This window comes from Serinus canaria, chromosome 6 (genome assembly GCF_022539315.1).
Source record: "Serinus canaria isolate serCan28SL12 chromosome 6, serCan2020, whole genome shotgun sequence".
NCBI lineage: Eukaryota > Metazoa > Chordata > Aves > Passeriformes > Fringillidae > Serinus > Serinus canaria.
This window is the reverse complement of record NC_066320.1, coordinates 1,203,822-1,220,897: the sequence shown is the minus strand read 5'-3', so window position 1 is coordinate 1,220,897 and position 17,076 is coordinate 1,203,822. Positions and strand designations below refer to the sequence as shown.

The following is a 17,076-nucleotide window of genomic DNA, read 5'->3' as shown; positions in this document are numbered from 1 at the left end:
TCCTTTTTTAGAAGGCAATAGGCCTTTGCATTTTCTCAGACTGCTGGGATAATAGACTGTGTGTCATTGTAGGATACCATACAATAGAAAACAACAACAGAGAAAACAAATTTGGTGCCAGGTTCCTGGGTGAGAGCTTTATGAATCCCTTTGCTGTCCAGTTCAGGAGTCTGAGAGTGAGTCATTGCCTCCAGACTGAAGTTGGCATGCAGTCAGAATGCATGGCAAAACAGTTGCTGTGCTGGAAATTCCAAGAATAATCACTGGAAGTGTAAGTAATTTCATGCTTCGTGTCATCTAATTGTTCAAAACCTTTTCAACTCTAAACTTTCTTGCCAGGCTTGTGCTCTACTATATAGCTTTAAGGATGCCCATCCCCCTGCCAGCCCTCCAGCAGCCGCTGTGTGCTGTCAGTCATCCTGAAATACACTGGGAGCTTGTCAGGCAGTGCCTTGCAGATGCCTCAGGAGCCCCATAGTGAGCCAGGGCAGTTGCACTGAAGTTCCTAACACAAGGAAATTACATAGGCAGTTGCTTTAGTGCTGCATATGGACCATATGTTTTCTAGCATAGGTGAGTGATGCACTGTTGGCTTTCTAACAATCTAGCAGGAAATGGATTCTAAAGTAAAGGATTTCTAATTGATGCAGAATGTCTTTGGCTCTGCTTTCTGACACTTATTAGTTTATTTCTGTATACAGTGTACTTATAGATTCTAAAAAAAACCTGCAGGTGCTGTGTTCACGTTGCATTGCAGATGGATATAGACTTTGGCTGTTTTTCCAGTGTCTTTTTCTTACTACACCAAAAGACTCAATAGTTTTGACATCTGATAAAAAGTCAGAATTTTCATTATCTTGAGGTTGGTAGCATTTGGTAGGAGTGTGCAGGTGGTTGGTTTTCTGGCTGTTCTGGGATACAACTGTATCTTGTAAGACATGCTTAACATCCTAAGTGTTGTAAGAGCTGCTGGTGTACAGGGCTGAGATTGCCTCCTGTAAAGGTTAATCTAACTGAGTGTGAGGTTATACAGCCTTTGACCAAAATATCTCACAGTTAGGGACCCTGCTGTAGTTAGGGGGGTGCTATACTGCAGTAGACAAATCCATTTAAAAAAATAAAAAAGAAAAGTGGAATGGTGGTTTTCACTTTTTTCCTGAGGCAAACATCAGATTTTGTTGTCTTAGTGAATATATGATCTAGAAGGACAGAGGTTCACTTAGTAAGTGGAAATGCCAGAGAAAGTGCCAGGATGATCTTTACTGGCTGTTTATTTTTCTGTCTATCACCTCTTATCCTTGCCTTAGTTAAAAAGGAATAATTAAAGAACCCAATTTAAATATTGATTAGCCTATATGGTATATAACAGTAAGGAGAGCCTGGTAAGCTAAAAATATGTAGTCAGATTATCAAAATAATTTAAGATCTTGTGGTTTTTGCTGCATTGGCTTGCAAAACTGTTTCTGTCTCTTTAGAAACAAAAGGAAGTTTCATGAAGCATTAAAATTTTACTTAAAAATATTGCTGGAATCAGCAAGTGAGCCTTTAAGTGAGTTATTTATATCTTAGAATATATTGAAATTTTCAGAGACAATAGTTTTTGCAATTGACTTTCAGCTGATGACTTGTTATGGGCCCGACTCAAGGCTAAAAGCTATTATTGGCTTAACTGGCTTTTGAACTCAGGGCCCAAGCAAAGAATAAAAACGCTGATGTTAGACAGTGTGCTAAGGGCAACAAACAAACAAACCTGCAAAAATGGGGTTGGATTTGTAATACTTTCCAAGTTTGGGAGTGCTCTGTGGTGGGATTCTGGAACACACTAGTCCTTTACTAACAGGAATTGACTTTAATTTCAACTCCATATTTTTCTGCCAAAATTTAGAAAAGACCTGGTGATTGCAGATAGCATGGAGCAGAGGGGATAGTGCTGTGAGAATGGAGAGCAAGCAGCAAAATGTTTAATTTCTCCATTTTGAGTAAAGCAGGTGCTGACACCCTTCTGTCAAGGAATTGTGGGGAAGCTGCTGCAAGGTTTAAAGCATGAGTGTATCTGCAGGAGAATACCTGAGTCAGCTCGTGGCTTCTTTAGGGCTCAGTAGGAGCACGAGGTGCTGTCCCCATCCACTTTACCTGTCCCCTTGTCACTGCTGTGTGTCTGACCAAAAAAAAATGCACAGCACTGTTGATACCATCTCTTTGCAGCTGTTGGGATGGGTTTCAGTAAGTGCTCGTGTTTTGGGAGACTTGTGAAAATATTGAAGATAAGGGTTGGTAACCAGCACCATCATAAAGATTTATTATTTTTCCTAATGTGAATAAAAAGCAGATTCATTGAAATATTGGCCAAAGATTTAGAAAACCAGCGAATTATAGGTGGCAGAAAAGGATCTGTCTTCTTCAGAGTATGTAATGATGTGGTTTGATGCAATCCCAGGGAAGCTGGAGGACAGTATGTTGTTGAATTAAAAGGCTTTTTGTTTAAGGGGTGGACACAAGGAGAGCAGCTCAGGAGCTTCCCTGCCGAGCGTTCAGAGCTGCAGCGGCGGGCCCGGCCGGAGGTGGTGCTGGCAGCGCTGCAGGGCGCTGTGGGGAGGCGCCGGCAGTTCGACAGCCGCGCACTTTGGGACTGGAGCTCACCGCAAGTGCGGGAATGACAGACAGTAGTGGCGTTCTGAGCAAGTTAGGGTCGGACAGAAAGAGATCCGCTGGCAGTTCCAGGTTTGGCAGTCTTAAAGTTTGTTTGTGAAAAACTCCAATCACTTGTTTTTTAAAATTTTATAAGAGTTTAGTAGTAATAAATTGGCTTTAAAAATAGTAATATAATTAGAGTAACAATAATTTGGACAGTTTGGATTAGGACAATATGAGACAATAGAAACAAAGAGTTATGGAGGTCCGGGTACCTTTTTTTGGGCAACATAAACCCGGCAAAGGACACAGGTTAACAGAGGATTAACCCTTAAAAACAACAGCCTGTTGCATATTCATACACCTCATCCATGATGCATCAATTCCATTCAAACACAGGATTCTGTCTGGGCAGTGTCAGCTTCTTCCTCTGAATCCTGACAGCGTCGTCATGGCTGAGAGAGGTGGGAAGAAGTTGGTTTCTCCTGATAATGGGGCAATAAATTTTCTTTCTCTGAAAGATTCAGGTGTCCTATGGCTGCTCTCTGGTGTGAGTCCTTTCTTTAGGAAAAAAGTATCCTACATAGCATAGTTTCTATTTTAACATTATGTTATAGCCTAAAACTATATTTGACACACTACTTCAGAGAATTAATACAGCATAAACTTTCTAACATAACACATATAATATTCATTTGAACATTTGCGAAAAGCCAATCATAAAATAGGCATTTTTCACATTGTTGAAAGTATCTAAACGTTAAATGTGTAAAATATGGGCAGTTAATTTGCTTTGACATTTCTCTTTTCATTCATATTTGTGGAAGGAAAAGTGTTTTTTTCTGGTCCGTCTGATCTCAGGTTTCTGTTATCTTTGTCTTTTGGATCAGATTTAAAATTGAAAAATCAGTTCATTGCATATGCTGTTGCCTGGCTGGATGCAGCTGAATTTGTAAGAGCTTCGCTCTGCCCTACTATAGTTTGTAATTAAAGAAAAACTTGGCACTTGTGTAACCTTTAATAAGGATGGCAAAACCCTAAATTGCTTTATACCTTAATTCTTTAATTATTGCTCATATTATCTTTGCTTGTAAGTGAAATGTGGATAACTCTTCAGATCCATTTCTACTTGCTGCAGGAACCCAGAACTGACTGTGTTTTATTAAATCAGTGCTAGGTTCACTGGAAGGTGACAGTATATCTCTTCAGCCTGCACAATTGCAGTACCTTATTACTTCATTATACAGCAGCAGCAGTTGTAATAAGTCTTGCTTAAAAAGGACAGATATCCATTATTTGTGTATTTGAAGTCTTTATTGGCTAAAAAGGCTTTGCCAGGCTGTGTTTTATAAGAAGTTAAGTTACTGCAAAATTTAGTGTCTTTTTTTTTGGAACAATAATCGGTTGCAATCCAGCTAAAGCAGTTATAATTCTTTGTTGACACACACACATTTCAGGCTAATGGCCTGAGCCATGGCCCAGTGAACTTGGTGAAAACTATTAATTCACATCAGTAGATTCTGCATCAAGTTCCTAATGAATGATTTATTCACTTTTAAGACCTTACTTGGCTTTACTTCCATCTTATTGACTTCAGTAATTGGCTTTCTCAACTTAATCTGTCTTGACACTTAAAAAATATTTGTTATTGCAGGGTATAAAATAACAAAATGTTTCCCTTTTTCTGCTGTTAATTTCCAGACATTTTAAGGACTGCTGTATATTCTTTTTGCTCTTAAGGTGCTTATTATATAACCCCTGTAATTTGGCACATGGAATAAGATACAGATATTGGGCACATAGCATTAATGTTTTTGTTTTGTGATAAATTCAGTAATGGAATTTAATGTTTTTGCTTTTAAGATCCTTTGTGGATTAGTAGAGGATTTTATTTGTAGAGGATTTTATTTAATGGTATTCTAATTCAATTATCCTTGTATTTTTTTAACATGTGGTCAGTGTAGAAATCTGTGAGTGAACATAAGGAGTTATATGTACTTTTAGTCTATGATTTTACAGTATATGGAAGTATCAGCATATTTTTAAATGGTTTTGAAATGGGGTATTGGAAACATTAATTGTATTTCTTGAGATCAGACTGTTATGAATCAAGTTTATATTCACATAGGGAGTTTCTGGGCTCTGACAGAAGGTAGTGTGAGGCTTGTAGTCATGGTTAATATTGGCTTATTGCACTTCTCTTGTTTTGTACCCAGGTGAAATGTCAACAAAAGGGCCAAACATTAAACTGAAAATTGATCCTCGGAATCTGCAGATCCAGACATTTACAGTGGAGAAATTACTGGAACCACTGATAATTCAGGTATTTTAGAGTCGCAGAAAGTAAGCTGGGTCACCATAGAGGGAGGGAAATAAAGCTGAAGAACTTTTGACTAAAGACATTATTCTGAAAGTCACACCCACAGCTCTTCTGCACTTGCACTTCACTCTGGCTTTCCAGGGGTCTGCCTTCTAGATTTGATCATTGATTTGGTGACTTCCAACTTTGCCACCCAGTCTGTCCTAGTAAATGCTGCATGTTCTAGCTGGTCCCTTGCACAGTGTTATGTAGGAGATGCTTAAATATAGAATACACTGCAAATGGATTTCCAGTGCATGAAATAATTCTTTAAAAATAAAGCTGGATTTTTCCCATTTGAAGCTTTGCCTCTCCCAAATTTTTGTCTTTTCTTCCCTCACTCATTTTTCCTGTCTGGAAGGTTACTTTCCTCCGAAAGTAACCTTTTCTTTTCTATCATGACTTCATTTTTCCAGCTGCTGTTAACTGAACTGCCTCTTTCTCATTTTGTCTGCCTTTCTGTATTTATTTTTGCCTGGATGTGACTGATGGTGTAAAACCCCTCAGTTAACAGGTCAGTGGTTTGTGGAAGTTGTCAAGGATATGTGGATGGGTTATAAAATTAGTTTCAAAGTAATAAGAATAGATGTCTTGATAGACTGAATTTAAAAATCTCTTATAGACCAGTAGGTCGGACTGTGCTGAGGAAGCTGCAACACTGTGGGTGTTTTTAGAGGAGGTGAAGAAAAGTAAATTTTGGTTTGAGTTTGGCAGGATCAAAGAAACCTGACAAAAGAAAGGAAAGTGCAGTTCCAGAATAAAACAATGAAACCATCCAAGTTTTGGGGTTTTTTTCCCTCCCAGCTCTTCTCAACATTGAAAAGCTTGAGGCTGTTCAAATTGGAAATGCTTTGGTTCTAAGAGAGTATTTTGACTTGTCTTTTCCCTCTTTTAAGCTTAATGCTTTGCTTGTTTCATACCTGTGGAAGGAAAACTTATTTCTTGAGTGGATCCTTCAAAAGAAAATGTTAAAAGTATAAAAATAGGGATTAAAGCTTGTTGCCAACATATTTTATGAAAAATCCTTTACTTAGGGATTTTCCTCTCCTGAGAACTGAGAAGCCTCAGGAACGGACTGTAAACAATTCTTATCTGCTGCTGTGGAATGCAACGGGGAGAAATCTGTGATTGGCCCCGTCAGACTGTTTGCAATTAAGAGCCTATCACAATTCACCTGTTCTGTCCGTCTCGGGCTGAGAAGACTTCAGTTTACACATTCTTTTCTATTCTTGGCTTAGCCTTGTAGTGAAATCCTTCTCTTTATTCTTTTAGTATAGTTTTTATATCTTATATATCATATCATAATAAATCAAAGCCTTCTGATGCATGGAGTCAACGTTGTCATCTCTTCCCTCATCATGGGACCTCAGAAAACCGCTGTAATAAATGGTGACCCCGACGTGATAAAGGGACATCGCCACAGAAGTGGCTTCTAGCCAGAAGCTGAAGAACCAGAGATCCTGAAATTGGGCAGAGTTCACAGCCGAGGCTGGCCACAGAGAGAACCTTTTGGAAAGTCTCCGAGACAAGATGTCCAGGTGTCTTCGCGGCACAGAGCAGCCTGCTGAAGCCCAGAGCACACTGTCGCAAGGTACTGTTTCCACTGCCTTTCCTGAAAATGCTGCCCTTCGTGTGAGGCAGATTCGGTTATGGCAGAGGGTGCCTACGGAGACGGAGGTTCCATTCTCTCCCTCAGAGGAGAAAATTATTGACCTCTGGCGAAAATGGGGTGATGAGGACAGCATTCCTATGCTAACGACACATTTCTATGAGTTTTTCCGGTGGGCAAAACACCATGGTTTTTTCTCTGATGTGCTGTATGCCTTTGACTCATATGTTTGGGAATGCATGGAATTCATTATCAGAGATCTTTTCTACCGGGGCCTCGGTTTTCCTTCAATCTACCAGACTTTCAGAACTCTCTTCCCAGTTTTGAAACGGAAAGCTTTAGCATATCAGTGGATTGCAAATGCATGGGGCTTGTCTCCCTTCTCGCTGGAGCTGGAAAAAGGCAAGCCTGTCCGAATCCGCTGCCTGGAAATCTCCAGCCCCCCCGAATCGGGGTGGGGGGGCGACGCTTTGCCCGCGGCAGAAGAGAAGTTTTTTTCTGCAACCTTGGATCCCGCGCCGAGGGACCTGCTTGCCCCCCCTCGCTCCTCTGGGGGGGGGGGAGGTGGGTTGGCTCTGTCACCTGAACCGGGGCCAAGGGCCCCACCCCAGCCCGCCCTGCAGGAGGTGCCAGTCCCCGCAGCCCCTCCCACGGGCCCGCCTCAGCCCGGACTGGATCCATCGCCTCCAGCAGAGGCCTCCAGCAGAGTTTGTCGTTCCCGTGGCAAAAGCACCGCCTCCCTTGGCTTCGCCCGAGTTGCTAGGCAACACACTCAACAGCGATCACCAAGAGCTCGTGACCGCGCCCCTGCCGCCCCCCCGCGGCTGTCCCGCCACCTTCCGTGTCCACTCTGCCGGCTTTTCTGTCTGCGCCTGCGCTGCGGCTTCCGGTACCCGGAGAAGACACGGCGGCTGTCCCCAGCCCGGTGGGGAATGCGCCCCCTCCGGCTTTGCAGCCCCCACCGACCCCCGCGGCGGCCTCGCCTTCGGCTGCCGTGCCGGTGGAGGGGGCTGGGCTTGAGAGTCTCCCAGCGGAACCGTCATCGGACCCGACCGCAGCGGCCGCCGCGGCGCCCGTGATCAGCTGGGACCCTCCCCCGAGCTTTTCGGGCTGTCCTGAGGCTGCCCCTGCGATGGGAGCTGGGTCGGGGGAAGGGGACTCAGGCTTGCCCCTCCGTGGGGGGGGGTGTGGCTGGACAGCTGATCGCAGGCTCGGCCCGCCTGCTTGCTTTCAAACTCGGTGTTTTTCGCGGGCTGACCCGAGTCTGGTTCAGGGTTTCCCGCTGGGGGTTGGAATGCCTGACTCCCCCTGCGCACCCTTGCGGCGTGGGGGAGGGGGCTCCTGAGCCATCTGCCTCCGGTCCCCTGCCCGCAGGGGGTGGGGGTGGTACCGAGGGGCAGAAAGTGGGAACATCTTTTGCATTTGCGATGCAGAGGCAGGAGACACAGTGCAAAGTGAGCATCGCTCATCTGCTGTGGGGACAAAGCACCCCCACATCTGGGGTGTTGTTCCCTTGGAAAGCTTTTCTTCCCCAGCTGCTGGTCTGCGCCGGTTCAGCGGGGCTGAAGCGTTCCATCACTCCTGCTGCCCGGATATCGACAGCTGTGTGCCGGATTGAGAGAACACAGAGCCCGCTCCGCGGGCCGGGTCTGGGCCATTTGGCTCGGTTCCCTGGGCCTGGGCCTCCCGGCCAGCGCCTGTTGGGTTTGGGGGCGTTGTTCCCCCCGTCGGGACCTGGCCCACCTTTCTGTAAGCCGGGTCTGGGGTCCCTGTTCCCTCCACGGGGTGCAGGGCCCCACGCAAACGGTGGCTGGTGGACCAGCCTGTTTGGGGCCTCAGTGGGCCATTGTCTGCTACTGCTCTTTCAAAAAAAAAAAAAAAAAAAAAGAAATTAAATAAAAAGGGTTGAACGAGCTAGCAGCTCAGAAAGTTTTGCAAGCCTGTTTCAGGACCAAAAGGGACTTTTCTGCACTGTCAAAGAAGAACATCTTCAGTTTGGACTTTTCCCTGAAACTCAGCTGTTTGGACTTGAAGCAATGAACTTTCCTTGGACTGTTTTTGCATTTTCTTCTATTTTAAGATTGTTTTGGTGATGTGATGGGAATTTGGTGTTCTGCAGGTGAAGGGTTTCCCTGATGGTTCCACACCAGCATTTGATTGATCTTTTGATTGCATTTTCTTTTTAATTTACTAAAATTAAAAGGGTGAGATGTTGCCAACATATTTTATGAGAAATCCTTTACTTAGGGATTTTCCTCTCCTGAGAACTGAGAAGCCTCAGGAACGGACTGTAAACAATTCTTATCTGCTGCTGTGGAATGCAACGGGGAGAAATCTGTGATTGGCCCCGTCAGACTGTTTGCAATTAAGAGCCTATCACAATTCACCTGTTCTGTCCGTCTCGGGCTGAGAAGACTTCAGTTTACACATTCTTTTCTATTCTTGGCTTAGCCTTGTAGTGAAATCCTTCTCTTTATTCTTTTAGTATAGTTTTTATATCTTATATATCATATCATAATAAATCAAAGCCTTCTGATGCATGGAGTCAACGTTGTCATCTCTTCCCTCATCATGGGACCTCAGAAAACCGCTGTAATAAAAGCTCATACTCAATGAAGGGTGATTGAAAGGTTAGAAAGATAATAAATGAAAATTAGTCTGTGATTAGAGAGAGAATCAGACCAGTCACAGATAAAAATTATATTCTTGCCAGATTCAGATTAGCAACTGCTGCTTGGAATGCAATTTAACTTTATTTTGAGATTTCTATTGTAATTTATTTATTTAATAGTTGTGTAATGCTGTGGCAGGAAAGAAACAATGGAAGTGCTTGAGGTTCTCTGAAGTCTGTCCTTGCCAGCTATGCTAAGTGTTAGGCAGTCATTAGATTAATAGCATCAATACAGGAAAAAATGGAGGCAGAGGCAGCTGGGAAGTGACCAGGAGGTAGTTGTGGAAATAGCTGCAGATCACTTGCTGAATCGACCCTCTTCCCTGCCATGTGCAATTGGCAGTGGTGATTACTGTGAAACTCTGAAAATTGTATAGCAGCTGTTTTGTGTAAAACTCTCTCTGAGTTGGCAACTTCTCTCTCTCCTTGGAATAAAACACTGTCCCTAAATTGCCCTGGGTGTTTCCCACTCTGTGGTCTTTATTGTATTCCAGGTGTTTTAAGGATGTTAGTTGTGAAAGGCAGTCTAATTCTCAATCAGTGCATCTGGCACATCAAAAAAGGTAGTTGTCAAAGTTAGCAAGGTTCAGCTGACACAATGTGTAGAAAAACCCCTGGATTTTGGAGTGCCTTGGATCACTGATGAAAAGCAGGCAAGTTGAAAGGCTTCTATTCCCACCTGTCATCCACACCACAGACGTTTGCTCACAGCGAAAGCACACACTGTTGATTTAGTTCTACATATGGTGAGTTTACCTTCTGCTCCCTGGGTGGGATTAGCCTGTGTTTATTTGTATATAATACAAGTACATTGGATTTGAAACAGTGGACAGGGGGTTCTGCTGTTGTCATTAGATCAGAATTCATGTCTTGTTTTTCCTGAATATCTGTGGATAGACATTGAGTTACACTGAACTACATTGTTAACAAAAAAAAAAAGTTTTATGATTGATGTTTAAAAATACTTTTTATATTAAAACCAAGGTGAACTTGATACCTTGAGAATTATGATGCTTAAGGTATCAAGACATTGCTTCCTGAACTATAGGCAGTATTAAGAGATTGTCTCAGAGTGCTGCCAGTAGCTGAATACAGCATTGGAAGAACTGCTTCAGAGTTTTCTAGAAACTTAGTATTTGGCATAACCAAATACCCACCTCTTCAGCCTAATAACTAATGGCAATAGGAGGCAACAGTGGCATGATTCAGCTTTGTAAATGTGGAGGCACATGGCCTGGAAAATGGCTTAGAGACTCCTTGTGCCTTTAGCACAACTGTGTTACTCCTACCAGAGCTAGGCTGGGGATCTGCTGTGCAGGGTAACAATGGCACACTGTATTAGTCTGTGCTTCAGTTCTTTCTGGGTAGGAGTGTGTAAAGTTTTTACATTCCTCCTTGGGGTTCTGTGTTAGAGAATTCAGAGTAGTTTTTCTGTTTTCCATGATCTCCATGAGCAAAGAGCTATCTAACAAATTTTGGCTTGTATTTGAGATCAGCTGCTGCCTCCAGTATTTCCTGAGAGTGATGCTGAAGATGCAGGGTCTTACAGTCAAGAGTTTTCACCTGCAGGAATCATTTTGTTTTATACTTTTTCATTTGTTTTATTTCCTTTCCTCCTCAACATATCAATGAACAGTATATAGAATGAGATTTAATATTAAAAAAACTGCAGTGAAAATCTTCAAAGTAGGATACATTATTTTATAGTGAAATAGTGAACAAATACTTAAAATTTTAAAAAACCCTTCTTTTTGATAGGTTTTTTTTTTTTTGGACCACTTCTACTTTTTGATGGTGTTTTATGCCTTTTTTATTGGAAGTATTAGCCTGTAATCTGTAACTCATTCTTAAAATTATGGACATTGAAACTGTCTTAAATGTTCTAAAACTGACATTGAAGTGTTTGTATAAATAAAAAAATAAAGATTTTTATTTTCAGTGCATTCTCTTCCAGCTGGCTGATTTATGTGCAATAAATAATTCTGTTTTCTTCCTTTGAGCCGGAGTCAGAAAAATACCCAGGCCTTCTTTAACAATCTGAGCCAGAGTTATTTATGTTGCTCTCTCCCTTGTGACATGCCAAAGCAGTTGATGTCAAGTGGATGGTCTTTCCCCCCCCTAAATTGCATGAATGGTGCAGGGGTCAGGGCTTTTATGTTTGTAGATGTGTTTATAGAAATGTTACCCACAGGATATTTGTCAGTTACGTTTAGAGGTAATGATTCATGAAAAGCACTCGAGTGCATCAATTCATGGATGAGATCTGAAGGTGAGCTAAGGCACATGTAGCACTGTACTACCCATGTTCTGGCAGAGGGAACCAGGAGCATTAAAAAGGATCAGTGAACTTTATGAAAATAAGGTGTGCTTTAAAATATCTGTACAACACTTAAGAAAAATGTTTTTGGAGTCTTTCCTTAGTGTTGCAGCTCAAGCAGTGCCTTAGAGAATAGTCTTTCAGAAACATTCTGTTGGAGTGTGGAGGCTGTATTCAGATGATGAGGAATGTGGAGTGGGATGGTCTGTAAAAACAAGTTCTTTATGGGTGTTTAAGTGCATTGGTAAAAAGGAAATTTGGTCTAAGTGCATTGGTAAAAATAAAATTTGGTCTAAGCTACAGTAAATCTAAATTTTGGGCAGATTTGTGTATAATTTTAATGTTGAGAGTATGCTGAAGAGTTTGGAGGTGTTGAGCTCTGGCCACAGGGATAGCCCTTTGGTAAGAAGAGAAAGCATTGTGGAAGGTGTTTGTACTCATTTTGGGTATTTGTTCTGGGATACCTCTTACACTGGAGGTGTGGGGAGACCCAGCACTTCTGGGGAGAGAGAACCTGTGGGTGCTGGCTGATAGCAGCTGACCACGAGGCAGCGTGTGCCCAGCTGGCCAAGGAGGCCAGTGGGAGCCTGGCTTGTATCAGAAATGGTGTGGCCAGCAGGACCAGGGCAGTCACTGTGCAATGGTGAGGCCACCCCTTGAGTCCTGTGTTCAGTCTTAGGCCCCTCAAGACAAGAAGGACATCGAGGAGCTGGAGCCTGTCCAGGGGAGGGCCAAGGAGCTGAGGAAAGGGCTGGAGCAAAGTCTTAAGAGGAGCAGCTGAGGGGGCTCAGCCCGGAGAAGAGGAGGCTCAGGGACCCTTCTGGCTCTCCACAACTCCCTGACAGGAGGCTGTGGCCGGGTGGGGTTGGTCTCTTCTCCCAGGTAATGAGTGCTAGGAGGAGAGGAAATGGCCACAAGTTGCAACAAGGAAAGTTTAGATTGGATGTTGAGAAATGTTCTTTCCCTGAAAGGAGTGTCCAGCGTTGGAACAGGCTGCCGAGGGACACGGTGGAGTGACCCTCCCTGGAAGCATTTAGAAAGCACGTGGATGTGGTGGTTTTGGGACGTGGTTTAGTGGTGCACTATGCAATGTTAGATTGACAGCTGGACTTGATGCTTTTGGAGGTTTTCCTACCCTAATGGTTCTGTGATTCCGTCTTGCTGAAGCCTCCTCAGATAGCACTGGTATTTTTTATTTTATTACGAGCAGGTTTTAAAACAAGCAGTGGCAGGAGTTGGCATGAGGATTAATAGAACAGTGACATTTCTGTTAACTTTGCTTTGATCCTACAGAAGGAGGAACACAAAAGATATTGCATATTGATTAATATTCATTAGATTGAATTCAGTACTTTTGCCCATTCTTGGTATTTATGCTGAGCTTGCCTGTCTGTCTCTAAAGCGGAGGGAATCTCTTTGCTTATTCATAATTATATATTTTTTATTTTAATAACAATATAAATTCACTTGTAGAATGTAAACCATAATTATATCTTTTGCTTCTTTTAAATGTAGGTTACAACATTAGTGAACTGTCCACAGAATCCTTCCAGTAAGAAAAAGGGCCGTTCCAAGAGAGCTCGTGTCTTGCTTGCTTCTGTGGAAGAAGCCACTTGGAATCTGTTGGACAAGGGAGAAAAAATTGCCAAGGAAGCAGTTGTGTTTAAAGAGGAGCTTCATGCAGCGCTCACCGATGTGCGGAAAGAGAGTAAGTACATGGCAAACAGTTCAGGCACCACGAGGAACTGGTTTAACCATGCTGGTGTCAAAGTGAAGCTAGGATATCTGTGGGAAAGGTGTTGTGATATGCAAATGTCTGGACTTGGAGTAGTCTGATTGCATATTCTGGGATACCACCTATTAGGTTAAGTGTGCAAGCTGGGCCCCACTGGGAAAAAATACATGTATCAGTGCAAGTTTTTTTGTTTGGAATGTAGTTTTTTTTTCTTTTCATGAGGACAGGATGCCTCTTGATCATTTTAGTGGCTGTTAAGCACGACTAAAAGTTAATGTATATTTTAACTTCTTGTAAAGAACTGTTTACCTGAGTCTTGGATTAAGGCCTTTTAAATCTTCCCTCTTTTGTGCATTAGTAAGGATTTCAATTGGGAAGGTACAACAGTCCAGTGTGGAGGTATGTTTTGAGAGTAGGAGGATGGATCCTTTAACCTACCATAGGAGACATCCCCTCCTGACAGAGCAGCTCCTCTCGGGTGAGTTGTGTCATATTCTGTGTCCTCCTGACTTAGTCTCTCAGTTTTGAACCTAATTCCCAGAACTGGGCTAGTTTTTGTGATCTGCAGAGAATGTTGTAGCCATTTTCTTGCGGACTCTCTGCTGTTTTCTTGAGTTTTGCTTTTCCCCATGGAAACTGGGAATGTTTGGGTGAGCATGAAGGCCATGAGTCACATGACCAACATTCTAAATGTGTTCCTGCAGAAATCACAAATAAAGTTCATTTATGTTTTAATTATATCATCCTGCCCTTACTAAAGTTGGAACTTAATCAGGCTTTTCTATCAATTAAAATTTATTTTATTTGTTCATCTTGCACGTGCAGCTGGGGTGGTTTCTGAGTCTCTGCTGCTGTTCAGGGCAGTGATTACTTGCTTTTGGCTTCCTCTGAATCTAGAGATGGCTGTGGTTTAGAGTTTGATCTATGCAGATGGTGTCTGAGATACCTTAAGGTCCTTTGTGATTAAAAGCGTTATGACCAGCAAGTATCACAGTTATCTGTCACACTGAGCTGCTGAGGCTCTTGCAAAATCATTCATTTTGGAGTACTCTTAAAATGTTAGCCCATCCATTCTAGGCTGATAACACAAGGTAAGAATGAAATATATAGTTTTATATTGATTTTTATACATAGAGAAATTGAAAATGTGAAATATTTTTTTATTACCTATTGATTCGCAGCCAAGACCAGAGGTAACTACAAAAATAAATAACACATAAAGTAGATTATATATACCTCCTACATTTTAAAAGAAAGTTAAGTCCATGTTATCACCTATCATTATGCAGTGATGAAGTGAGTGGTTGCAGCCAATCTCCCTTCAAGGATTTGCCAAACTGCTCAGGTTAGTTTTAAGAAATGGTTGAAACAAATGTTGAAAAGGTGGCAGTTTCTTAATTTTGCAGATATTTATAACCTTTGAAGCTGTGTGCTATTTTTAATTTGTGGTATGCCACGTCATATGTAACTTGGGGGTTCTTACTCAGGCCACATTGTGCTGCTGTTAAATGTCTCCTGTTTTTTACTTCAGGCTCTTTGAGGGGATGTGGATCATCAGCCACGGCTGTATGCAGTGCCTGCCATGCATGTCACAGCAAACAGTATTGAATTGTGTGGCTGTGGTGACTGGCAGGGACTTTTATTTATGCAATCTTAAATTAATTAGGAAGTTTTGCACGTGGCTACAGCTTGTATTTCCTGGATAATGGAATTTTGAAGAAATGCTTTAGATAATTTCACTCACAGCAACCAAACTCAGATTTGCACATTGAGTTCTGTAAAGAATAAATTCTGTCTCACCTCCTCTTGTGTTTTACCTTATGTCACCTGCTGAACTTGTTCAGCTGGGGATGCATCATGAGCATTAAACACTTATTCATTTTGAGTGTCAATTGCCAGTGTGAAAACCCCTTCATTACTTTTGGAGCTCATTAATTTGGGGCTCCTTTTAAAGGAGTGATTGACTTTTTTCAATCTGCTTCTGATATTCCTATTTACAATAATACTTTGGAGAATAAAGGAGCAAATGAATGGGATAAAAATGAAGAGTGAAGGTAACCTTTGGTGGATCTAACTCATCTGTGTGTAATTCACAGCCTTCAGAAATCATGATGTCATGGATGTGGCTTCACTGACTGCAGCTTGCTCTTGGCACTGTCAGTAGATGAGATTTTGGAGTCTCAAATTCAGAATTCTATAGTAACACCTCTGAAAGAAGGTGTTACTATAATGGATGACAGATATGTTACCTGGATAAACACAGTGTCTGCTTCCTTTGACATCTGCAAAGTTTTATCAAAGATTTATAGGCTTGAAGACAGTAATTTAAATTGATGTTCTCTGCATTTTTCTTTGTTTTCTCTCAATAAAGTACTTTTTAAGGCCTGCCCACATCTTGATAACATCTTCTTCTGGAACTCTGCTAAATGGGTTAGCAGGAAGGTTTGTGGGTGGTGGACTGTATGCATCATCCAGAAATCCACTGGCCTAGTAACTGAAGTACTGCCATGATTTCCTGTTGATCTGATTTAGTGAAGCTTTGTTAGAGGCGACTTATGTCCACAGTTTTGTTCTAAAGTAGTGTAATAAACCCCAAAGTAAGTGTATTGAAAAACTCTCACTGGGAGATTTCATGTGCGTGCAGCATTTCAAAAGATTGTCTTCTAATTCAATGTTCTGTGGAATACCTGAGCCCTATGCAACGAGTGTAAGGAGCATTGTTCAACCCTGAATGCTTCTGACACTAAATATCAGTCTCAAATTCATGTCCTGATTCTGAGATTGAATCAGTTTTAAGGCAGCAGTGATGCTGTTCATGTGGTGAAATGTTGCTGTAGAAGTCTGAATTGGAGTCTAACGTTATCCTTAGGATGATCAGTTTTTGCATTTATGTGAAGGTGTGATGACTTACAGTTCTCACACAGTTGCATGGGCATAACTGAAATGTTTGGTATTTACTGCCATTGCTGACTGACTATATATAGTCAGAAACACAACAGTTGTTGTCTGCCTTGTTTCTATCTATTGCAGTGTCAGTGTTTCTTGTGTTTAGCTGTTATCATGCTCAAGTGTGTTCCCAGATAAACCTGTCATCACACAGAGCAGTGAATTGAAAGCAAGTTACTTGCTGGAGTTACATTTTGAGCCTTAAGTTACTCTTTAAAAGGAAATCTAACAAATACTTTGATGTTTTGAATGGCCATATTTAATGTCTTTTGATACTAAGCAGGGGAGGCAAGAGTTTGATGGCATGGAAGACGCTCCCATTCACTGGCATGAAATGGGTGCTTACTTAGAAGGGCATTTACTAAAGCAAGGGTAGAGGGATCTTTTGTATTATACTGTGTTCTTGTTTGTCCCTCCTCTCATGTTAAAAGTAAACTTAACTTTCTCATTCTACATGAAGAGGCACGTGACTGTATTCTGCATTTAAGGGATTTCTGTTCTGGGAGGCAGAACTTAAATGGCTTAAAATTATCTGTGCTGCACACTCCTTTCATCAAACCCAGTACAGATCCCCTGCAGAATAGCTTTTGACATCAGCATCACTGGATCAGGTGCCCCTGAGTGGGAAAGGGAGAATGAGGAGGTGGGTGTAAGGCATGATGGGGATGTGTGGTGGCTCTGGTTACATGATAGGAAGAAATTGTTGTGATGTGGAAGTGGAACTTCCTGATATGCAGTGGTGAAATAGTTGCTATGCAACAGAATCCAGTGGTATCTGAGTGGGATAAGAGGCTGTGTGGCGGGAGAG

At 42.1% G+C, this 17,076-nt stretch overlaps 1 protein-coding gene across 1 annotated transcript in view; it reads left to right on the top strand.

Moving 5' to 3' along the window:
• Positions 1-504: 504 nt before the first annotated feature.
• Positions 505-17,076, top strand: part of CTNNA3 (catenin alpha 3) — a 422,479-nt gene continuing 405,907 nt past the window's right edge. The window contains exons 1-3 of the mRNA XM_018920823.3: positions 505-573; positions 4,848-4,954; positions 13,103-13,295. Coding sequence (XP_018776368.3) covers positions 549-573; positions 4,848-4,954; positions 13,103-13,295 — 325 coding nt within the window. The 5' untranslated portion in view covers positions 505-548. The remainder of the gene's footprint in view (positions 574-4,847; positions 4,955-13,102; positions 13,296-17,076) is intronic.